Here is a 24,191-nt window from a genome sequence, read left to right as displayed (position 1 = left end):
AAAATAAACTATCAATCTGAACAATTATGGCTGTTACCCATAAAATCAACATCAAACACAAAATTAGCTGTAAATAATGAACAGGATATCATAGCACTCAAGTAGAATGCATTTTTATTTATTTATTATTAATTTATTAGTATAAGTTATTAAATAGCCATATAATGTAATGTAATGCCATTGTAGAATTTAATATAATTACAGTTTCAAGTTTTAAGTTGTTGTTCTTCTGTTGTTTTCATGGCTGATAAAAAAAAAATCATTTTAACGTTAATCTCTGATACAAAAAAAATATATATACTACACTAAAAAATGATGATAAAAAATGATCAACCCATATTTGGGTCAAATATGGAAAAACCCAACCTGGTTTAAAATTTTAAATTGATCCCTGGTGTCACAGACAATGCTTAAGCTAGTCCCAGACTAAAATGTATGTTTGAGCGGTTTTAACTGAAAGCAACTTGCTCTGATATATCTTATAGGCGTAGGCTATGTCAGTGCCATTGTTTTCTCAAGATGCACAAGCAGCACAACAGTAAGTTTTTTTTCTTTTCTTTCTAAGGCACGTTTATAAAACTATTAAATGCCCTTATCAAACTAAGGGCTAATCATGGCTTAATCTAAGCACAATCTGTGAAACCAGGCCTAAATGTTTAAACCCAACGGTTGGGTTCGTCCATATTTGACCCAAACATGGGTTGAAACATCATTCTGACAGCTTCATGTCTTACTTTCATTTTTCTTCCCTAACTATTTTTATTTATTTAACCTTTTTAAAAAAAACTTTTTTTTTTCATTGTCATGAATGTTGCTTCAGTTTGTTTTTAATTGTAGAATCTTACTTGTTCTGAAACGAAAAACAAAAATCACTCTTGCGCAACAAAACAAAATGTCGCAAAATGTCGTGCAATCAACTGGTAAATATGTAAATTCCTCTATGGTAAGTTCACTGACAGGTCTTTTAGAGTCTCTTAAACACAAATATCGCATACTTTCCATGTTTATTGCATACGGTACTTTAGCAAACTAATATGTATTTAATTGTAATGTTATACCTACATATATTACTGTTTTGTTGAAATCTTCGAGCTTGTATTACAGTCTATGGAGCGATCACACGAGTAATTTTACGGCAGTGTTACGTCAGCAGTGTCCTTACACTTTACGGCAGGGCAGCATGTGGAGGTCAGAGATGCAGATATTCACTGCCAGACACTGAAACCTCTTTAATTTAAACAACACTTGACAACAATTTTGCACAGTGACATCTATGTGGGATTTTCAACAGATGATATACAACACACAACCCTGTCGGTAAAGAAAATCGTTTAGTGTCCCTAGCGTTCATCAGTTTTACCGGGTCGGTAAGGAAGAAGCAGGATCATCGAGACAGTTTTCTCTGTCATCTCTAAAGAAATGGATAATAACACGCAGGAATCAGGAGGATTTAAAGGGGGACTCGGGAGTCTTTTCGGTGGAGGAACCCCTGAGTATTCAAATACTGAGCTCGCAGGAGTACCATGTAAGTTACGTGATAAGTGTCTAAGCTACTCTTTTTAACAGTCAGATTCACTTTAAGGCCAAGTGAGTTGCTACGAGAATCTATATATTTATGATAATGTATACATTTGTTATCTGTCATTTTCAGTGACTGGTATGAGCCCTCTCTCGCCGTACCTCAATGTTGACCCTCGTTACCTTGTACAGGTGAGTTTCTATGAGACCACAGCTACATTTCAGGTCTATTTAAAGGTTTGCGTGGTAGAAATTATGTGTCTAGCTCATGTTAAGAGTTTTAATCTACTGAATTAACGGGTCAAATTGGAAACTTGTCTTTGTAGGTTGTTTAATGGTAAAAAAGAAAATCAGTTATTCAACCAAAGCCAATTCATTAAACAGCAATGGACAAAACGATCAGAACATTGTTTTGGCCAACAGGAGTTGATTGATAAATTGCATATAATTATTGTAAGACCTAACGTGATTCCCTGAGAAAGAAAGTTAAAACTACAATTAAAATCTGCCTTCATAAGTTGACCCATGCCCTACTAGTGTGGTTGTATTGTGTTCCCTTGTTTATGATTTTGGAATTATAGTAATACACTAAACATTACAATTAAGATGCTTTCATGGTTCTTTCTTGCTCTTTTAGGACACAGATGAGTTCATCTTGCCAACTGGGGCAAATAAAACACGTGGCCGCTTTGAGCTGGCCTTCTTCACCATCGGGGGATGCTGTATAACAGGTGAGGCCTGTCCTGTCTCTGATCAATCTTACCATGTCATAAATCTGCACTCTTTTTAACTTTTGCTCATTACTTTGAAGGCGCTGCTTTTGGGACACTTAATGGTCTTCGTATGGGCCTTATGGAAACTAGAGACATGTCATGGTCCAAACCCAGAAACGTACAGTAAGTGTTTGTTCTTTTGTAAATACTTTGATCGGAAATTATGAAAGTTACTGCACAAATTCAGTTTGGATCTTTTTGAATATCCACGGAGCAGACTGGTCAATGGTTTTAATAATGCTGATATGATGATGCTGCTTAATTATGAAAGCTAGGATGTTTACAAATTTGTGAACATGCCGAAACCGCAAAAAAAAGATTTAGGGCAAAATAGTTTTGGAGGGCTGAAATCATAGTGCTTTTTGTTAGTTAGTGTTTTGACTGTCAGTCTCTGTTTTGTTCACACATGTTAAGCAACAATTGATGAAAAACTTTACTATGACTCTTTATCATCTGTAAACATGACACCTTGAACAGTATATTACAGGTGAAACTCGAAAAATTAGAATATCGTGATTCGTGCAAAAGTTTATTTAGTTCGCTGCATTGAAGCAGTAATTCATGCAAAAGGGGCCCAAATCAAGTACTGAGTACATACATATGCATGATTATACTTTTCAGAGGGCCGACATTTCTGTATTTAAAATCCTTTTTTTAAATTGATTTCATGTAATATTCACATTTTCTGAGTTTTGGGGTTTTCATAAGCTGTAAGCCATAATCATCAAAATTATAACAAATAAAGGCTTGAAATATCTCACTTTGCATGTAATGAGTCTATAATATATTAGTTTCACCTTTTAAGTTGAATTGCTGAAATAAATTAACTTTTGCATGATATTAAAATTTTTCGAGTTTCACCTGTAAGTCCGATTACCCAAATTGAATTATCAAAACTTTATTTTTGGTTTAATGAAAACTTAATTTTCAGTTTTGGTGTTTCTGAAAAAAAAAAAAAAGTTATTCAACATTCACTAAAACGGTTTATCCATTGTTTCATTACCCATATAATTCTATTGTAAAATTGACATTCATTGTGATTTTTTTTTCAGGATTTTGAACATGGTCACACGACAAGGGGCATCATGGGCCAACACACTAGGATCTGTGGGTAAGAAATGCATTGAATTCAAACATCTTGTGTAAAATAACATCACAACCTGTTTTGGCATTAGTTAAAGGGCCTTTTTACACATGGTCACTTCATGTGTTTTTGTTTTCTGATTGGATAGCTATCCGATCGGGAAAAGACCAGGTGTAAATGCCCTCTGAAACGATTTTGAGATGGATTTAAATCCGATCACTCAAACCACTTCAGGAGGGCATTCCAAATTAAACCGGACAAGTGTAAATTCATCTGGTTGTTGAAACCACAAATATCAATTTTACTCCTCTCAAAATGTAAAAAAATAAATGATTGCCTGAGAGCACATTTGGCATGATCAGGACCCACAAATATTCCCCCATTGGTGCATTATTATACATTATTATATTCAACATTATATAGTAGTTTAATGTAGTACTGACTAGAGGTCGACCGATTCATCGGTTTTGCCGATTAATCGGCACCGATAGTTGACTGGTGGAACTATCGTTATCGGCAAAAAATATATACCGATAGTTTTTCCTGGTTCATTGCGTCCATTGCTGGAGCGGCTGAGAAGCGCACACTGTCATTCATTACACAGTGTCAGAGCTGAGAAGGGTCTGCTGGCATGATGCAGTACAAGAGCGGCCTCTAGAGGTGTAATAAAAACTATCGCTGGAGCCTCGTGTTGTTTATTTCGACACGTGATGCTGCGTGCTACACTGAGAGCACATGCTGCGTGGAGAGCGCTGACATCAGATGTGCGTTTAAAGCACCGACAGCTCAAATGTATGTATACAGTACATTTTGTCATATCATTATAAAGTGATTAATTTGTTGATTAAATGCTGCATTAGTAGAGAAAGAACAGCACACCAGTATGTTTGTTTGCCTTCGAGGCTGAGAGGACGCTAGTAACATTAGTAGTACCTCAAGCGGTTAAAACACTGACAAACATAAACGTAAGTCCGACCCGAATGTTTAATGTCACAATTGTTACCTCTATTTGCATTAGTTCATATCCAGCTGGTCACTTTTATGCATTAAATATGCAGAGAAGTTGCATATGTAAAGCTAGAGACGTAAGCAAACTGATATGTTCATACAGCCGACAGAAACATAAACGAATCAGAAAAGCATATTCGATTTCGGTTATTATTTTTTTTCATCTTCACTTCAATACAAATTTTGTTACTTTTTTATTAATTAAGTTGGCTTGAAAAGAACAGTTAAATAGTTACATTTTGAATGTAACTGGTTTTATTTGTTATTTAGAGTATTACTTTTTGTTTCAGTTTGAATGAATGTCTTTTATTGACTTAAATATTTATTCACATTTATATATTTATTTCATTTAGCATGTTTTCATGGTTCAATACAGTTTTTTTTATTTTTATAATAAAGTTCAGCACTGTTTTACTTGGAGTGTTATGTTTGTTTTTATCCAGTATCAATTTTAAAAACTATCGGTTCATTAATCGGTTATCGGCAAGTATGGCCCAACCTAGCTATCGTTATCGGTAAAATCCACTATCGGTCGACCTCTAGTACTGACACTAAAACTCTGAAAACTTGACAAAATATTGTGACTATCCAGTATCCACGATACATAGTGTTGCATTTTTGTATTGCAATATATTGTTACACCCCTAGACACTAAATGATCTTACCAGTGCTGATGGTGTTCTTTCTCCTATTGTGGTATTTGATCTTGAAATTAGCTCATGATAAATAAAATGATCACATGTGTTGCTTTCGTTGATGTGAACTGAATTGATGATCGGCTTTATATTCGTCTTGCGAAGGGAAATTTATGTGGCCAGGTGTAAATAGAACGGTTTTACCATCATATAGCTATCCGATCAGTAAAAACGTATAGCTATATGAAAACGTATTTTGTTTTGTTTCTCTACAGCTCTTTTGTATAGTGTGTTTGGTGTGGCCTTTGAGAAGGCCAGAGGTGCAGAGGATGACATCAACACAGTGGCAGCTGGAACGTTAACTGGGATGCTTTTTAAATCCACAGGTGAGGAAAAGCCACATTGACTTCAGTGCTCAATATTGTGGCAATCACATATTTAAAGGGTTAGTTCACCCAAAAAATAAAATTCTGTCTGTAATTACCCCCCCTCATGTTGTTCCAACCCTGTAAGACTTTCGTTCATCTTCGGAACACAAATGAAGATATTTTTGAATAAATCTGAGAGCTGTCTCACTCCTTCATAGGCTGCTAGGTAATTGCATCTGCCGGCCCAGAAAAGTTAGTAAAAACATTGTTAAAATAGTCCAAGTGGCTCAACCTTAAGTCTATCAAGCGACGAGAATAAAATAACGACTTTATTCAACTATTCATTTTCTGCATGTGGGCCTCTGACGTGAGTTCACGAGAGCACCACGTCACATGCGCGAGAACTGAGCAGATGACACAGATGGGTCTCGATGTAGTGTTTAAAATGGTTCTTAAGTGTGCATTTCCTTGATGTCCAAATCGTGAGAAACCAACGAGAAAACGTAAAAGTGCGTTACCAATTTCAGCTCTCAGATTTCATCAAACATATCTTAATTTGTGTTCCGAAGATGAACGAAAGTCTTGTAACAACATGAGGGCGAGTAATTACTGACAGAATTTTCATTTTCGGGTGAACTAACTCTTTAATCTATTGAACGTAATATTTGTAATAATAATTTATTACATACTGTATATTTATTGTGTTCAGGTGGACTCAAAGGAGCTACCAGAGGAGGTCTCGTTGGTTTAGCCATGTCAGGGCTGTATGCTCTTTACAACAACTGGGGTCACCTTAAGGGGACATCGCCTTCGCATTACTGAGAATGACTCAAACCATGGACTTATTTTGACTCTGAGCCCTTCTTAGTCTTTTCACCCCCTTTTGGAGATGCTTCAAATTTCTTTTTAAAAGAAATCCATGGACCACCACATGTGCACAGATTTCTTCAGAGTTACAGTAGGTGTAATATTTAAATGGAAGAGCCAGACCGCCTCCAGCTGTGTGGACTATGTAGCACTGAGTTTGCTGGTGACATCTCAGTCGTACAGTTGTTCAAGTACATGTCTTTGTTGGTGTAAATTGCACAAATTAACTCTGTATCCTTTAATATGTGGTTTAATCTGTTCTCATTGTGGATTGATGCACATTATCAGTGCTGATTAAACTGTCCGCTTCCTCTCTGCAACCATCTAAAATAAAATGCTAGTTTCCACTCCTTGAGGTTCATTATTTGTATTTTAGGGGGATTTAAATTTCTAAGTTGTATAATACAATGGATGCATGAATGGTCAGTCTTTCATACTGGGAGTACTGTAGTCACATAGCTCTAAATATATAAACAACATTTAGTACATGTTCTTTTTAATGTACAAAAATGTTTTAAATGTACTGACTGCATAGAAATGAATTGATAGGGGTCTTGTTTTCCAAATGGTTTATTTGTAAGCAGGTCAACCTTTTATTTCTACAGTCAATGTGTAGAGTACAGAGGAATGATAATTATAATATGACAGAATGAATGTCCTTCATTACGACCTTATGCTACAGTATTCATTCACACATTTTTACGAGCTAAAGCATTTTAAAAATTCCTTTCAGTATTATTTCTCGAAATCATCCTATTATCCTAGTAGTATTGTACCACTAACTCACTCTCCCTTTAGTTTGAATAATTGAGCGATATATGCATGATGCAATAATTAAAGCTCCTTCTCAGAATAATGATTACCGTATAAAGAAATGTATGAACTCCTTGTAGCATCTTAGTGTAAAATATAAATATCCGTCCTGTGGAAATGACCTAGCCTGTTCGGTGAAAAGCACTGGAGTATCAAAGATAGACTGTCTCCATCAACAGGTGAAATGTTCTTATTACTACTTGACGTTGACCGTCAAAGCACCTTTAGGGACTGAATACCGGACTACCCAAGAGAGGGCAAATGTACATGCCATTCCTTACAGAAAAAAACAAGGCCAACTGAACTGATGAGTGTAATGTAGAATAGCCAGACTTGTTTTACAGAAAATGTAGCTTGGCTTGCTGAACACAGTGTGGAGACCAATGTGATTTAGCTGAAAGCAGTTAAAACTTTGCAGTTGATGTACTATAGCAAAGCCCAGGAGAATCTCACATGCATAGCGGTGAAACGACCCACAAACCAGTGCAAACTACCCTAACTTGGTGGCTGGTGGTTGCAATGATGTACACCAGCTCTCAGTGCACGGACCACAAATGGATAAGCAGGTCCATGGGCCAGACCCAGACCGGGACATGGCACTTAATCAGTTGCTTTCACAACTCTTCTTGTACCTACAAATGTGGGCAAATAATTCTTGGAGGTGGGAATTCAGTGCAAGAAGAAGTCCCTGATGCGTGTAGCCTCTATCCATGGGATGTAGGCTGCGGTGCGAGTGAAGACGCTGGGCTTGTTCTCCACCGTGCATCCAATAGGACCGAAGCTTACAATGCCGTGGACCTCCCAGCGGTCACGCCCCACCTGGCACAGCAGAGGGCCACCAGAGTCACCCTTTAGGAAGAAAAGCCACAGAGAAGGTATGAATAGAGTTGAAGATGGGGCACCAAGATACATTTCCCCATTAAATAGTTTTCTCACCTGGCATGCAGCTGGGGTCCCCTCTGTATCACGGAACCCAGCGCAAATCATGGAGTCTCGCACACGGTCACCCCAGAACTTCTTCTGCCGGCAGGTCTTGTAGTCAATGACTGGGAGGCGAGCTTGATTCAGTGCCTCAGCAAGTGACACGTTTTCTTTCCCACCTAAGAGGAGATACCAAACCAATATTCTGGATAAGTGGATCACCTCCCTTTGTAAATTCAATGATATCAACAAAACATTAAAGTGCTCTTTGTTTTCACCTCAGGGATATAAAATTAACCAGTTTCTAAGGTAGAAACTGCTGTGAGTGACGGTGTTACTCTACACTCATTATACTTTATCTATGAGCCAATGATACCATAGATAAACAAGCCATCATATTTCAAGACCGAACTTTCTTAGCACAAAAGGCTTATGATTTTACCTCGTGTGTCCCCCCAGCCGGTCACCCAGCAGTAGTGCCCTGGTTTAAGGTTGATCTGCTTGCGCGGCAGGCAGGCATAGCGGATGAAGTTAGTGGTCGGGATGTCCGTGCCAGCTTTAACCAATGCGATGTCATAGTCTAGCTCACTGTGGGCTGGATAACGGAAGTGCTCATGCCTGTAGATCCTCTTCACTGGGAAAGTGCGCTCAGCGGACTCTGATCTTTTCAGTTGATGCTTACCCACAACGATACGCCAGCTACTAGCATCCTCTGCTTTTCCCCTGGTCAACAAGAGGGATACAAAAAGTGGTTGGTTGATTTTGACATCGAAGGTTGGACATCGAAGGAAAAGTTGCCCAGCAGAGCAGCGCTCTTAGGTCTACCCTACTGGTGATAAACTTATGCTTTGCCTTACTTCTGGAAGCAGTGAGCAGCAGTAAGAACCCAGTTCTTATGGATCAGAGTCCCTCCACACACATGAACATAATGTTTACTGCCTCTGGGACGAACCTATTAAAATAGACACAGGCATCAGTGACTTCCTCTTTTGTTACACCTTGAGTAATGCGGTGTCATTTCAAGTATAATTTACCTGCAGTGAGACCTGCCACGGCCAGGAATGGGGTCTCGCTTCATTGCCCGACACGATACGCTCCACTGTGTTTGGTTTGAAATGAGGCAGGCCACAGTCCGTCGGCCAGTCTAAGGACAGAACAACACTTAAGTCAATGTCAGTTAAAGTACCATGTAGACAAGAATACACAAGGTACACAGGATTTATGTGGAAGCAAATGAAAGGTGTTGTACCAGGAGAGGAAAGAAGGAAAGGAAATCCATATTTGGATCTTTGAGAAAGACATAGAAATAAGTGTAAATTCAGTTTTTTTCTTCTTCTCAAGATAGCTGCACTTGAAATGCACTTGAAAGATGTCAGTGGTTAGCGTTCATTTCATTTCTCACCAAGGTGGAGGACTTTGTGCTGTTGAAGGCGACTAGGGTTGAATGCATGGGTGGAGGCTCTGTCCAGCACCAGACCCAGCAGCATTAGCAACAGTGGAAAAAATGGGCTCCTTACTTCCATGATTTACAGTAAACTGTGTGTTGCGCTCTGGTGATTACCCATTTATACCATGCCTAGTGCAGAGGCCATTCTTTGTGCGCTCCCCACCCCTGTCATTGGGACAAAGCACTTTCACAATACCCCTCCCAATCCTGGATTGTTCTGGTGGGGTAGCTGGGGGTTTTCAGAACACGTTGGCCCCATGGGATCATGGGAGTCCCATCAGCACTTTCAGCTACAGCCCGTCCCTTGCCACTGTGCAAAACAACTCTCCCAGAATAGATTGCCAGTAGCCTCCTTACAGTCACGCCATGCTAATAGCTGTTTGGATGGGCAGAAGAGCTGGCCTTCACATGACCTTCTGCTGCCTTCCAAAACCTTGCAGGATTCAAGTTTTACCTTGGTAAACCCCTGACAAATAATTTACAAGATCATGACTGATCCATGTGTCATTTATATATTCATTTCATTAAATATTAGCAGAACCTGTTCTTAGCAGGCACTCGTTTATCCAAAGTGAGTCCACTCATTACAGAAACAATCCCCTTGGAGCAAGCCTTGCTCAAGGGCACAATGGTGATTGCTTATAGCCTGAACTTTGCGGATGGACATCCCTTTTCAGCTGGACCTTAAACCACCACTTAATTTACATAATAGACTTTACAATTAGTCTTATTCTTAGCCTATAGCTTCAGCTAAACTTCCATGAGTTCAAGATAGTAAAGGATGGAAGATTTATACAGTATAGTTTGCATGATTTGATAGCAATGTGAACATGTTTCTCATGTTACCAGCAGAGGGCATAAGAAGCAAAATGGATACAATAAGGCCTGTGAAACCTACTGAATTTCAAAGTTGTTTGTTCTGGTGGTGCAGATTTTAAGACAGGAGATGCTGAGATGTTAATTACTATGAAACTATATTCAGGCTGAATGGAGGTTTATTATTCTTGTTTAGGATGTGTCCCTGCTCACCTGTTGTATTTATTCCAAAAAGGGATCACCTGCTCAGTGACAGAACAGTCAATACCAGGGAATGTGCCTGCTCATCCAATTGGTCAAAGTTACAATGAAAGAGCCATGGAAATGTCCAGGGCAATCTACTGGAACACAGTTCACCAAGTTTAGCAGGACCTTCTGACATGTTCTCATGTCACTCTCTTTTCCGTGATCTTCACAAACAAAGAGAAATCCCATTGCCAGCAAGCCAACGAGGGATCTCAAAATAAATGAATCAAAATGAAAGACACTGGATATTGTTTGTCAAATGTTTTATTGTTGCTCATACTTTTCAAGACATTCACTATTCTCAATATTAAAACACATTAGTGTAGTTTTTGCTGTATAAAGCTTATAGTAAGCTTATTTTCATCATACTGTAAGGTTGATTCAGTAATATCTATATTATGTTAAATCACAATGCTCTGGTCCAAAAAAAAGAGAAAAGGAAAACATTGCTTTGGCAAAGAAAAACAAAAGCAGTTTGTGCAGCACATACTGTTAATTTGGTCAGAGATTCTAGATACACATTTACTTACATACAATAAGGTCCATCCATGCTATTTAAATGAACATAATCTAAACATTACAGACAGAGATTGCTCTAATTACAATCCCTAATTTTCACAAAATCATGACTGATTCTGTATATGCTATAGTTTTGATATAGCACATGTGATCATGATGTACATAAAAAACAGTAAAGCTCTTACTCAATGTGAAATTAAGCAATTAAACTAGAATATTTTAACATTATAATGAAAAAAACATTTTATGATATTACATGACAAAAAAATATGATTTATGAACATGTAAAATTATGTGAAAATGTCAAATTATCTTTGTCCTTGCACAGGTTCTGATTAGGATACAACCACAAAAACAACAATTTATTAAATTGTGACATGAAAATAGCGGAAAGAAGTTGTTCAGGTCAGATTTTGGCACCAAATTCCAAGTGTACATGTTTTAATTTGATAATTTATTGAGATTGTCCCTGAGCATAGAACTGGGGCTTATTTTCAGCTCATAGTGTACTTTAGAAGTGTGGGAACATTGACCTTGAGTCTATATTTACTAATCATCAGTAGGTTTTACATGTACATTTATGCATTTGGCAGACGCTTTTATCCAAAGCGACTTACATTGCATTTCACGGTACACATTTTACAATCTTATCAGTTTTTGCTTTCCCTGGGAATCGAACCCATACACTTGGCGCCAAAGCTCTACTGTTTGAGCTACAGGAAGCTTTGATAAGAACCTAGCTTTACACACCCACAAACCTCATGTGCATTAAAGCTAGGATAGGGAATGTTTTTCACTTTTTGTTATACTGGTTGAAACTCTCTTCACATCCTGACAGCAATCAATAATAGAAGGGGTCTAAATATATATATAAAAAAAAACATTTATGTGGAAGTCTCGATAACAAATTTTTTATGTCCAATCATTGCATTCCTACCTGTTAACGTATGTGGTAGCACTTCATTTTACAGTCCAGTTCCACATGCACATTATATTAATTACCTGAACTTACCTCTAAACCTAACCTTAACCCATGTAGTTGCCTTGTATTGCCCACTACTTTCTTAAGTAAGTACACTGTAAGTACACATACTGTAAAATAAATCGCAACCACATATGTATTTCCATATCTCCACATAACCTGCTCGCGCAGACAACACATCATCAGCAAGTTTCACAAGGCTATGCAGACTTGTAGACACACAGTCACCGTGCGCCACAAACAAACAGTAGCCACTTTTGACAGTTCCTCCTGAACCAAAACAAATAAACTTATGCAGTGTTCACAGCATAACTACCGTAGCTACGAGATGGCCACCCGTGACATTCTACTCAGAGTGGTTCACGTCCTCAGACTCTGATTTATGCGTTTCTATGGCAACACTATCAATGATATTATAAATCTGCTGCAGTCAGGTGGTACAAGTAATGGTGATACAGGTGGTACAAGGTAATTTAAAGCCGTCTCTTGTGACGCTTTGTAAACTCTGCTCTGGCTGTGCGTGTTTATGAGTCGTGGCTTTGGAGACGCTCTGAAGAGAGGGTGGGATCTTATGCTTTCAGAGCGAGCTTGCTATTGCTAGCCGCTCCGTAATTATCTACCCTACCTTTCATATTTTTAGCACTGCGGATTGATTCTGGCCTAAAGCCCACTCCAACCCACCAGGCCAAAACATTACCAATCACCATTTACATCAAGACAAAAGACAACAACAACAACAAAAAGAGAGAGCGAGAGCTGTAGCTTGTATTTGACTACAAACGGATTAACACCATGAATCTGTGAGATCAGAAAACAAAGAGATCTAAATCCATCTTAATCATAGACTATAGAACTAGCCTTCGGATCTTGCTCCAGGAAGCCTTTCAGGGTCTCCGAGAGCTCCATTAACTTTAACGTAGCCCTAGCTGATGCTCATTAACCTGCACAACAGCCACATTTAGCCTATAATTAACAGTTTAAAAATTGCTAATACTCAGTGCTCACCAAAATCATATTTTGGTATTTTTGGCCAAAAAAAGGCATCCAAAAGATACATTGAAGGTCAAGACAGGGACAAGGCCATGTGTGAAGATAGGTGGAAACACACCGTTACCTGTAAACTTTAAATGGTAGCTCTATGCAACATTATCTTTCAGTGTTTCTCTGAACATTACCACTTTACTGATCCAATAGTGGGGCTTTGATAGCTAAGCAGACAAGGCTTTGGAATATTTAGATATATTATTTGAAGGACAATTAGCTTTAGCTAGATTAGCAATTTTCCATCCATTTCCACCTTGCAGCAAAAGTTGTATCGTTTCTATACCTTACGCCTAACCGAGGCACCCACATACCGATAAGGCAAGCTCTAGCCCTGCACTAGTTGCTTTAGTCTGCCACAGTACTGGGGTTAGCGCAACATGCAGAACTGCGCAGTGTTTTTATAATGCCTTCACTCTTCTTTCGTCGCGAGGGCTGCAGTGCCAGGCTGCTGGTATTGTCCGTGGAGTCCTCCGCTTGAGCAGCCACAGCTGCAGCGGCTGCAGTCTCTTTGATCTGAATTTCCAGATGCTTTTGGATTGCCAGGCCAAGCTCTTCAGGGTCCACAGCTGCACCATACACCTCCCAGGTCATACCCTCAGCATCCCATTCCACCTCCTTTACTGGGGTCCTATGACACATGTGCTCTATTGTCAAAGGTGCATCCGAGGTAGAATCCGCTCTCAAACTAATTTCAGGAAACACGTGAGAAAGAGGGGAAACAAGGGAATCAGACATGGTCTGCACACCGATATCTCTGATCTCATGATCAGATGTCATGGTAGTGGCATCTTTGACTGTCCTGTTAAGACTATTTTGACCTGTCCGGTCTAGTCTAAGGCAGGAGGAGTTCTGCCCCCTTAACTCGGATCCACAGCAATGGCTTGTACTCCGGCTGTCAAGTCTGGTCTCGCTGACAGATGACACAAGTGGTGGAAAACCAAGCAAGCCTGAATGAAGAAGTGATCTTTGTCCTGCACAGGGGTTTCCTGCACAAGGTGGCCGAGATATCAAATGTCCAGGGCATGGAACAACACTGCAAGCATTTCTCAAACAGGAAGTGTTCATCATGTGACCAGAACAGGTAGATCTATGGCATGCAGTTAAATGATGGCCTTCACAGTTGCTCTGAGCATGGTCTTCTGTATTCACTCCCTGTGGTGTGAAGCTGTTGCTCAAACCTGAAGAACTCATTCTGCAAGCCACTCTGCAACAGCTGCATCCTGTCAGGTTCTCTGCAGGTCCATAACATCGACAACATCCCTCCCTGCAAACCAGACCCTTCATCCTTAAATCTCTATTTGTGGATGGCGAGTGTGGAACACAATTCACACCACTATGGACCTGATTTTGCCCCAGGAATAGATCCTGCGTTGGAGTCCTTCTGGGGGAGTCCTCCATGAAGCTCCAGGATCTTGCAGTTCCTCCATGCCAGATTACAGTCTCAGGGGTGCTGTTGCCACTGTGCAAGCTCCCCTGTTCATGGTCACAAACGTTCACAGGAACTCCAGCCGCGGGTCCACCCAGACTGATAGGCCTTTGACTGCATGCTGAACTGCTGACACTCTTGCGCAAATTCTGACGATACCATGCCAGCTCCATTCGTTGAGGAGGTCCACTCACCATTTCTATCGAGCTTTTGGATAAAGAAATGGTTGGTAGCTCATGGTCCTCCACTGCTTCGGCATCAACAGATCCAAGGCTGATGCTTGGGAGGTAGATCTCAGATGTAGGTCGTTGTCCTTCCTCCATAGTGAAATATCTACTGGTAAAGAAAGACAGACAATGATATACAACTAAGTTTGAGAAGTATAATCAATATTAATGATGACTTATTTATTTACACTATATACTTTAAATGATTATACATTTCTTAAAATGGAAGAGGCACACAAATTATTCCTCTCTTTAGTTGTCTACTAGACAATCCATTGAATTTCTGATGAATCTGCATGACCCTTAAACCTTTACTTTTACGGTATAAAGCTGCGATTTCTTTTGTCCTTACTAAATTAACGTGAATAGGACAAAGTGAGGTCTAGGTATCTCTCCCAAGAGAATTGGTCAGATTACAGATGGATAAGCCCAATTTAAGTCTTAAGATCATTAGCTACAACATGGGTTTCCCAGCTTCTCTCAGAAGGACATTAATCCACATGGGGCTCCAGCACAGGTGGCCAATTCCACACCACATGGTCCAAAAAGGACAGGGGGTTGAATATTGCAAACGGTTTGCAAACGGTCTATGCTTCATGGTATATTGGACCTCAAATCATTACTGTGAGAGTATATCTCATTTCTAGGAACTCTCGAGAGCACAGAGTGAATGTGTGTCAGGTCTGTTCATGTTTACATCACACTTTAGCCACTTTAGCCACTAGTCCAGACATTTGGGTCTGTCACTCCCTACTGTCAGCACAAACATACTACTGAATCCAAAATACATCACACTCATACTCTAATCTGTGAATGCTATTCAAGGCACACGTTAATTCAGAATGATTTGTTACTTGCTATTGAGGTGCCACTGTTTTAAAGCAACTTGCAGTAGACCAAGTGCAGGGAATGTTCTTTGAAGCAACCGGAGGTTAAGTGCATCAAAGGCATTTCAGAACTTTCAGGAGTAAACTCAGAAATAAACTTGCAACCTTTGTGTTATCTTTGTGGATACTTAATGATTAGGCCATCTGTGACTAATAGTTTAATCATACCATATAAATGTAACTTCCAAGGATGCCCACACAGAATCTGCATGTGCAGAACTCTGAAAAAAGCTCAGCAGATTTCTGCAGAATTGGAACACAACATTCACAAAGCTTACAAATCTCTGATCCCTTGTGTTTGTATTTGTGCACAGTCTATAATTCAGATAATATGTTCTCATGAAAAGTTGTTTGATTCTATGGGAGCAGAAGATCTAAAGGCCATGTGTGCTAAAGCCAGTGTTCAGCATCCAGCTCATAAATCAAATCCACAAATATTAATTGATAACTCTTAAAATAATAAAGTAGGCACACTTTTGTTTTGTATCTGTAGGGTGGCACTATCGCGCAACAAGTGTTCTATACTTCAAACATATTTAATACTATTATTACAGTTATTTCCCACTATTTAATACTGATCATTAGCGTGTATTAAATAATAATAACAACGATAAAGCAGACCAGGAAAATAACCTGTACAAATGACTGTGACTCTAGCATAATGGCGGATGTTATCTCTCCTCAGTTATCATGGGAAAACAAAAATACTTATCTTCCAACTGCATCTAAAAATAACAGACAAGGTGTTCACTGTTAACACTCCTCTTCCACCTCAACCCACAAGCTAACCTCCACCCATACGTACTAGCTTCAGACTGGGACACACTCTTACACACATGCAAATATAAACACTGAATGAACCTCTCATCCCATACAAGAAAGGCAAACAAGAAAGATCTCACCTTTTGGTTTTGCTAGCAAGTATACATGGTCCAATCAAGGCCCCGTGCCATCCTTTGTCTTTTATTCCTTGTCACCTTCACTCCCCCCCTTTTAAAAAAAAACATTCCTTTCACACTGAGCAGCACTTGCTTTATAAAGACACAGCTACGGTTTCCCTCATGGCCACAGGTAAATCAACAACCTCCCTCCCTCCCTCCACACACACACACACACACGCACATGTACATACCTCCCACTTCCTCCTCTCGTCTCCTTCCCCTCAATCCAGACAGCTTCCGCCTCCTTCACTTCTTTTCTCTCCTCCACTCGGGCTCTCTCGCTCCGCTCTAAGTGAACAGGACAGAGTGGGTGTGTTGCTGGATTATCAGTTGTTGTCAGCTGATTACACACCACACACTCCCTCTCTGAGAGGAAATCCATGGTGGAGGGGGGAGGAGGTGCAAAGACACACAGACAGAAATGGTGGGTAGCCATGAAGCACTGTATGCCCAATGGAGGGGGGTGGAATTGTGTGAAAGTGTGTGTATGAGATGAGGGATGGGGTTTAGAGGAGAAAATGTAGATTCTCCCTTGCGAATCAATATAATAAATACTCTTTTTTACACATAACATGTTCATTCTCTCACACACACACGTAGCTCCTGCCTCTTACTCAGTCCCTCTCTTCCTGTTGCTATAGAAACAGCCATGCTCAATAGGAGCCCGATGAATTTTCATCATGCCTTTTTTTTAAGTTGTCATGGGAACAATGAAAACAGTCTCTTGTGGTGCTGGGAAACCATTATGATATATGTCTGTGACTCATCTATCTGATTCACCTGTTCATATACTTGTCATTGCAATCTCACAGATTACCTGTTCCATAATAATTATAGTTAAAAGGTAATGCAAAAGCAAAATCATGACACATTATTAATCGCCCTATAAAAAAAACTGAACCCCCCCCACCCTATTTACAGAGACATTTGGAACCTGTTGGCAGTAAAGACATTTTGTTGGCATAATAACACAGATGCTGTCTATTTGTTGTTATTTTAAATCGGTTTTGTATTTGGTGTATTTCCACTGGCATTATAAACCAATTTGACGAAAAAGCCTGACCTTAATTTAATTTTAAAAATTAAAATTCTGTCATCATTTACTCACACTATGTTGTTTCAAACCTGTAAAACTTTCTCTTTTTTTTCTGCAGAACACAAAGGAAGGACACTGTAGTCCAAACAAGACTGGATCCCACTGACTGAAAAAAATATTGAATATTTTTCAAAATATATATTTTGTGAGTGTGTGTGTGTGTGTGTGTGTGTGTGTGTGTGTGTGTGTGTGTGTGTGTGTGTGTGTGTGTGTGTGTGTGTGTGTTCCACAGAAGAAGAAGAAGCTCTGAAATGACACAAAGGTAAGTAATAATAATAATAAATAAAAAATGATGTTAACTATTGTTCAATATAGAACGCAAATATATTGGAGTAGTGCTAACATGCACTGTTGCTAGCTAGTTATTCATATATTTACGTGAACATCAAAATGTATTGGAATTTACTAAATTAAATTAGATGTATTCTATTTAGTAAATCTGAGATGAGTTTACTGTAAGTGTTTATTGCAATCTAATGCCTTGTTAACTACATTTAGATGTATTGTGGGAACAGCAGATGTGTTGCCTGATCACAGCCTTGATAAACTTCCCCTGCTGTCCAAGAGTTATTCATTAACACTTAGTGAATGCAAACTAGGCTCTTGTGGACACCATAACATTCAATCTGTAGTTATTAAACCACAGTCTATGAGCCCTGTGGTGGTTCCATAAAGTAAGAGTAGTAACATCCACATGTTAAAATAAAGAAATCCGGACTAGCTTTAAACAATTGCCACAATAGCTCTTTAGGTTGGAAGTCCAAGTAGCTTGCTATTTGTATGCTCACTGCACTGCATCAAGGCTTTGTGTTTGTTTGGAAATAAATACTGCAACTGGCAGAGCACATATCGGTCACCTGCTTAAACCAGTGTACGGTGTTGATTAACTAACCTGGGAAGCCTCAGGGAGACTGTAGTACTCTCCTGTAGGGTGACCAGGCTGTCAGAAGCCACAGCTTACTCTCAATGGGACATCAGGTAGAGTGCCAATGAGACGGCCTCTGGGCAAAATGGGAAATCGCTGATTGGTGATTGTATTGGAGAGAGCAAGACACTTTATTCAGTTAGGAGTTAGACAGACTGTGGCCATCCATGGCTGGTGAGTAGAGGATTATTGGAAACAGTTGTACAAACCATATACTTGAGACCTATTTTACACAGATATAATACTATGTGATAGTGGATCTTTAAGACAAACAGACATTGTTTGTTTTACCAGGCTGCAAATATTTGATCAGTGCTCTGTCATCTAATGTGACTTAAAATAAGTTGCGCCAGACATGTTATATGTACTATGTATGTTAGTTGCACCTAAGCTTTTTTTTTTTCCAGACATGATGGTTTAGTGCTGTCATAGCGACATGTATTTCTGTTTGATAATGTGATATGCCATTAGACCCTACAGAACATATGGTTGACCCCCTGTACACCAATAATCTTCATGTGCAATTGAACAATTATTGACCACTGATACATTAGAATGTGCAATTGTAAATATGTATGAATATATAGTTAACCCTTTCAGCTTACAGATACAGTTAGTATCATAAATGCCAAATGCTTATTTAAATGGATAGTTAACTCAAAAATTAAGATTCTGTCATCATTTGAACACAAAAGAAGATGTTGAAGAATGGATTTGTCCTACAATGAAAGTCAGTGGGGTCCGAAACAACATCAGACCCCACTGACTTTCATTTTATGGAGACAAAATATCTTCTTATATGTTCCACAGTAGAAAGTAATACAGATTTGGAACGACATGAGGTTGAGAAAAATATGACATGATTTTCATTTTGGGTCACTATGACTTACTATGAACATTTAAAAACTTACTATGAAGATTTAAAAAAGGTTTTGTAGCACTGACTAAATTTAAAAGTAAGCAAATGAGCTTAACATAGTATTATTTTATATAAATTTGTTTTATTTAAATATATTTTACATTTTAATATATAATTAATTATCCCATGTAAGTTTTCCTTTTAATTTCTCAACGATAAGCTGTATTAAATCAACTACTATACCTGTTACAAAGTTCTGGTTCACCTGCACTGGATTCCTGAAGGTGGCTGCAGTAACAGTAAAGGAGAAGACAGGTTGTTTTTCTAGAAACTGTGCTTCTTGAGCAGCAGAAACACAATGTGCTCCACCTCTTGCACGAAGGTCTCCACTAACGTGTGTTGACACAAGACACTTGACACGTCTATTTAAAAGGCATGAGAGAAAGAGACTGTCCAATGGTGTCACACAGCAGGTTTAGTTAATGCAAAGCCATGTTCTCTGTTGTATGAAACACTGAGTGAGAGGTGAGGGTGACCGTCACCTGACTTCATTTTGTGTCTGTGCCATTAGATCCACTTGTAGCACTGGCTTGTGGACTGTCTGGAGCATTTCTGTTCCTGTTGCTGTTCGGCCTATCAGTCTATCTGTGGAGGAAGAGGCGAACTCAAACACTCTACAGGGGACTGATACCTACCACCCCCACAATCCCACGATGCACCGCTCCAGTGCTTCAGACATCAGAGATCAGCAGCTATGGGTAAATAACAGTTGTTGCTTGTCTAAAAATGACAATAATATAAGATTTCTACTGTATCATTCATTGCACATATATATATTCACATTTTCAAAAGTAATATGTGACTATATTAAAATGCGAGTAATATATTGAAGTGCATTCTTATAACCTTTGAACTTTCACAGCTCAGGTGATGTTCCTTTCTTCGTGCCTCCTCAATTCAAGAGAACATCCCAATTAAACGAGGGGAAAGAGGGAAGAGAGGATGCTGAGGAATGGGAACTCCATCCGGATCTGCACACCCAGCGAGGCTCTCTAACAGGGAGTATGTCAGGACTGGAATAAAGGCATTTGATGTCAGAAATGATGATAAAAAGAAAGTATAAGAAGAATCTTTTGACTGTCTCTCGTTCTGCTCTGTGGTTTTTGAGGTTGGTTTCCTCTGGGCTGCATAAGGCCAGACCTGTACCAGCTCCCAGACGAACCCAGTGAATGGGCCCTCCCCAACGGCTCAGCGGTGCGTCTGTGGTTCGCTCTGCGGTACCAGCAGGAGAGAGAGCAGCTGGTGGTGTCTCTGCTCCGAGCCGCTAACCTGCCCGTTCGGTGCCAGAGTAACGCCACACTGGTCAAACTGCAGCTGTTGCCGTCTGACGACCGACGACACCGGCAAGCCAAAGCACGGCGGAAAGGATGTCACCCGCAGTTCAACGACACCTTTGTGTTTCAGGTATGGAGTCTCTTCTGATAAACATCAGCAATCTGAAGATTGTCTCTCGGGATGTGGGTACAACAGCAAAATATTCCTCATTCTATGAAGATTCAAGTGCTTTGGACGAATGTTTCATGATTTGTTTGTGGATTGATTTTCAAAAACATTTCTGTTCTAAAAAATGAAAAACTTCTTGAAAATAGAGAAGACATTTTGATAGTTGATGTCTCCATCTATTGGCCATTGCTAGCAGGTTTCCGAGCACTCAGAGGAATGTTCTGGGTTCAATACAAGTTTAGCGGTTGATTTTACCACACACATTCATTTCAACTTAATCCCCAATTTGTAAAATATTAATAATAATAATTATAATAATAAAATAAATAAAAATGCACTAAGATAAGCCTTTATGTATAATGCTCTGTGAAGGCATTCAAAATGTAGGCTAAGTGATATATTTTTTTTATAAATAACTGCAGTCAAATTTAAAATGAATTATAATATTTGGATATAATGTTTAATTGGATAATAGGTTGTTTGTCATGTGTTTTATACATTATAATACTTTGTTACACCTTCAGAAAGTATAATGTATTATGTTTACAATTATTCATGGGACCGTACAACACATTATAAGGTGTATTATACAAAGCATTATTAATTATAATGCATTATATATAAAGGCTTTAAGTAAAGTGTTACCAGATGTTTCAATGTTTTTGAAAAAAGTCTCATATGCTCATCAAGGCTACATTTATTTGATCAGAATTACAATAAAAAAAAAATCATATATTTTAAAATGCAATTTATTTCTGTGATGGAAAACCTGAGCAGCCATCAACCCAGTATTCAGTGTCACATAATCCTTCAGAAATTATTTTAATATGCTGATTTTGTGCTCAAATAAAATTTTGAATGTTGAAAACAGTCGTGCTTAATATTTTTGTGGAAACTGTGAAACGTTTTTTCAGAATTATTTGATGGATAGAAAGTTAAAAAGAACAACATTAACTTAAGCTTTTGTAACATTATAAATGTTTTTAACGTCCCTTTTGATCAAATTAATTAATCCTTGCTGGGGGGAAAACGCCTTCAAACTTTTGGATGGGATATAGTGTATGGTCAAAATAACTTGATTCCCATGCCTTATAACAGGTGTCTAATGGCTGTGTTGACCAGTGCTCTCTGAATATGAGCATGTACACTGTGGACCATCAGAAGAAGCACCATCTCGTGGGTCACATTCTGATCCCCCTCAGGCATTCTGACATAAAGGAGGCAGCAGGCGAAGTGCAATGGAGGGATCTGGACAATGAAAGTGATCAAGTACGATACTTTAAGAGATCTTAGGATATTAAAGGAATAGTTCACCCAAAAATTCAAAATCTGTCATCATTCACTCCCCCTCAAGTTGTTCTAAACGTGTGTGAGTTTCTTTCCCAAAAGAAGATATTTTGAAGAATGTGGGTAACCAAACAGTTGGGGTTCTTAAAATACTTTCTTATATATATATATATATATATATATTTGTGTTCAACTGAAGAAAGAAACTTACAGGAAACAATTTGTGGGTGAGTAAATAATGACAGAATTAATATTTTAATCTGATTTCTGAGCATTTTGTGGGAAAGTGTGCTGTACTAAATGTACTGAATGTGTTTTTCTCTGCTGTTGTAGCCCATCTCAAAAAATGGTGACATCCAGGTGTCTTTGAACTACAACCAGTCCCTACACCGCCTCACTGTGGTTGTTTTACGAGCACGAGGGTTGCAGTGTTCCAGTGATGCAGGTGAGAAACAGAGCAGTAAAGAATACAACAGTTACAAGAAGTCTCTGCACCTTTAACTCACGTGTATGGTACAGGTGTGTGTGCCCAGGTTTCTCTAAAGATGCATAATCAGGTGGTGAGAAACAAGTGGACTTCTGTGGCAAAAGGAAATGATCCATCCTTTAATGAGAGGCTTACCTTCAGACTCCTCCCCATTCAGCTGGACACAGCCTTTCTGACTCTACAGCTTCAGCAGCCCAGCACAAAAGATCCTGGTAAATGTCAAGCAATCATATCTAAGGCGACAGGGCACCACTCACCTGCACTATCCTGCTATTATTAAAGGGATACTTCACCCAAAAATTAAAAAATTGTCATCATTTACTCACCCTCATGTTGTTCCAAACCTGTATGAATTTCTGTCTTCTGCTGAACACAAAATAAGATATTTGGAAGAATGTTGGTAAGCAGACAGTTGATGGCACCCATTGACTTCCATAGTAGGGGAAAATACTCTGGAAGTCAATGGGTGCCGTCAACTGTCTGGTTACCAACATTCTTTAAACATTCTGTTGAACAGAAGAAAGAAACTCAGGTTTGAAACAACATGAGAGTGAGAAAATGATGATACAATTTTTATTTTTGGGTGAACTATCCCTTTAATGCAGAAATAACAGAATGCAAAACAAAACAATATATTAATATTAATTTTATAATTTGTATTAATTAGCATAATCGAATTTACATTATATGAATTAAAATGAAAATATTGGGGGAACAGATGTAAATGTTCGAAAACGAAACACCATGGTTAGGAAAACCAAGCTTATTATTGCTAACTAAAATCATAAGAAAGATTTTTGTGAATTGAAATATTAGATGAAAAATATTAGATCAATATTAGATGAAGCACTAAAATTACTAAGTGGACATAAATAAGAACTAAAACTGAACCATAACTAAAACTGAATAAAAATGAATTAAACCTAAATGGTAATATTTGGAAGAAGAAAAAAACGAATAAAAAAAATGACAAAAGCACATAAACAAAAACTCAAAATAAAAGCTCATTCAAATTATTTTAAAAATAATATATAGTATAAATAATACCAAAATAACCATATTGATACTATAAAAAATATTGGTTACAACAAAACATTTTTTTTTCAAATATTTCAGAAATATTTCAAACAAATGTTGTGGTGTAAAATGAATAACACATTCAAAGTCCTCCTACACTATTTATAGGTCACTAATTAAACAAATTTGTGCTCATATTAATTTATTAAACTTTTGACTGAAATTGTTATACTGATAATAAACGTCATTAAAAATGATAGACATACAGCTATTTTTGATGCACCATTAAAAATGTCTGTCACCCATGTATCTTTACCGAGTCACTCTGTTTTGTCTTTAATGCCAGTGTCGTTGGGGATTGTGGTCATTGGGCCGTTCATGTATGCAAGGGGCAGAGAACTGGAACACTGGAACGACATGGTCAGCAAACCACAGGAGCTGGTCAGGCAATGGCACCCACTGGGATCCGCTGACACAGTACAGGGACCTCACTGA

The 24,191-nt window shown here is 38.6% G+C and overlaps 4 protein-coding genes across 7 annotated transcripts; 2 read left to right on the top strand and 2 right to left on the bottom strand.

The window, feature by feature from the left end:
* The first annotated feature begins 423 nt into the window (after nt 1–423).
* Nucleotides 424–6,603, top strand: timm23a (translocase of inner mitochondrial membrane 23 homolog a (yeast)). 4 transcript variants are annotated; one of them, XM_079594413.1, is made up of 9 exons: nt 424–538; nt 1,105–1,188; nt 1,292–1,525; nt 1,652–1,710; nt 2,156–2,249; nt 2,330–2,414; nt 3,344–3,402; nt 5,294–5,404; nt 6,096–6,603. In XM_079594413.1, the coding sequence occupies exons 3-9, from the start codon at nt 1,420–1,422 to the stop codon at nt 6,206–6,208; spliced, it is 627 nt and encodes a 208-aa protein (XP_079450539.1). In that variant the 5' UTR covers nt 424–538; nt 1,105–1,188; nt 1,292–1,419; the 3' UTR covers nt 6,209–6,603. The 4 variants fall into 4 exon arrangements, with proteins under 4 accessions (XP_079450539.1, XP_079450537.1, XP_079450540.1 ...); XM_079594411.1 differs by lacking the exon at nt 424–538 and adding an exon at nt 614–943; XM_079594412.1 differs by lacking the exon at nt 424–538 and adding an exon at nt 952–1,016.
* A 204-nt stretch (nt 6,604–6,807) lies between these two features.
* Nucleotides 6,808–9,548, bottom strand: LOC306989082 (chymotrypsin-like elastase family member 2A). The gene is made up of 6 exons (XM_079594410.1): nt 9,390–9,548; nt 9,022–9,131; nt 8,845–8,939; nt 8,430–8,710; nt 8,003–8,166; nt 6,808–7,915 (listed from the first exon to the last, which is right to left on the bottom strand). Exons 1-6 carry the CDS (start codon nt 9,508–9,510, stop codon nt 7,736–7,738), a joined length of 951 nt encoding a protein of 316 aa, XP_079450536.1. The 5' UTR covers nt 9,511–9,548; the 3' UTR covers nt 6,808–7,735.
* Nucleotides 9,549–10,750: 1,202 nt separating this feature from the next.
* LOC306989076 (uncharacterized protein) lies at nt 10,751–16,782 on the bottom strand. The gene is made up of 2 exons (XM_079594404.1): nt 16,714–16,782; nt 10,751–14,803 (listed from the first exon to the last, which is right to left on the bottom strand). The coding sequence occupies exon 2, from the start codon at nt 14,788–14,790 to the stop codon at nt 13,387–13,389; it is 1,404 nt and encodes a 467-aa protein (XP_079450530.1). The 5' UTR covers nt 14,791–14,803; nt 16,714–16,782; the 3' UTR covers nt 10,751–13,386.
* A 1,812-nt stretch (nt 16,783–18,594) lies between these two features.
* On the top strand, nt 18,595–24,191 carry syt15 (synaptotagmin XV; the record flags this gene model as incomplete). The annotated part of the gene is made up of 8 exons (XM_079594405.1): nt 18,595–18,717; nt 19,974–20,160; nt 20,325–20,464; nt 20,571–20,866; nt 22,004–22,174; nt 22,526–22,637; nt 22,712–22,891; nt 24,043–24,191. The coding sequence occupies exons 1-8, from the start codon at nt 18,711–18,713 to the stop codon at nt 24,189–24,191; spliced, it is 1,242 nt and encodes a 413-aa protein (XP_079450531.1). The 5' UTR covers nt 18,595–18,710.

This window comes from Phoxinus phoxinus (genome assembly GCF_949152265.1).
Source record: "Phoxinus phoxinus genome assembly, chromosome: 21".
NCBI classification, from domain to species: Eukaryota; Metazoa; Chordata; class Actinopteri; order Cypriniformes; family Leuciscidae; genus Phoxinus; species Phoxinus phoxinus.
Note: the sequence above shows the minus strand (reverse complement) of the source record. Positions and strands in the feature narration are given on the sequence as shown.

Excerpts from the sequence above, each read along its gene's own strand:
- timm23a (XM_079594413.1), top strand. The coding sequence starts at position 1,420 with ATGGATAATAACACGCAGGAATCAGGAGGATTTAAAGGGGGACTCGGG. Across the intron at positions 1,526-1,651 it reads TGAGCTCGCAGGAGTACCAT|TGACTGGTATGAGCCCTCTC; the intron begins GTAAGTTACGTG and ends TGTCATTTTCAG. Across the intron at positions 2,250-2,329 it reads CGGGGGATGCTGTATAACAG|GCGCTGCTTTTGGGACACTT; the intron begins GTGAGGCCTGTC and ends ATTACTTTGAAG.
- LOC306989082 (XM_079594410.1), bottom strand. The coding sequence starts at position 9,510 with ATGGAAGTAAGGAGCCCATTTTTTCCACTGTTGCTAATGCTGCTGGGT. Across the intron at positions 8,167-8,429 it reads CGGCTGGGGGGACACACGAG|GTGGGAAAGAAAACGTGTCA; the intron begins GTAAAATCATAA and ends ATCTCCTCTTAG. Across the intron at positions 7,916-8,002 it reads GGACCCCAGCTGCATGCCAG|GGTGACTCTGGTGGCCCTCT; the intron begins GTGAGAAAACTA and ends TTCTTCCTAAAG.
- LOC306989076 (XM_079594404.1), bottom strand. The coding sequence starts at position 14,790 with ATGGAGGAAGGACAACGACCTACATCTGAGATCTACCTCCCAAGCATC.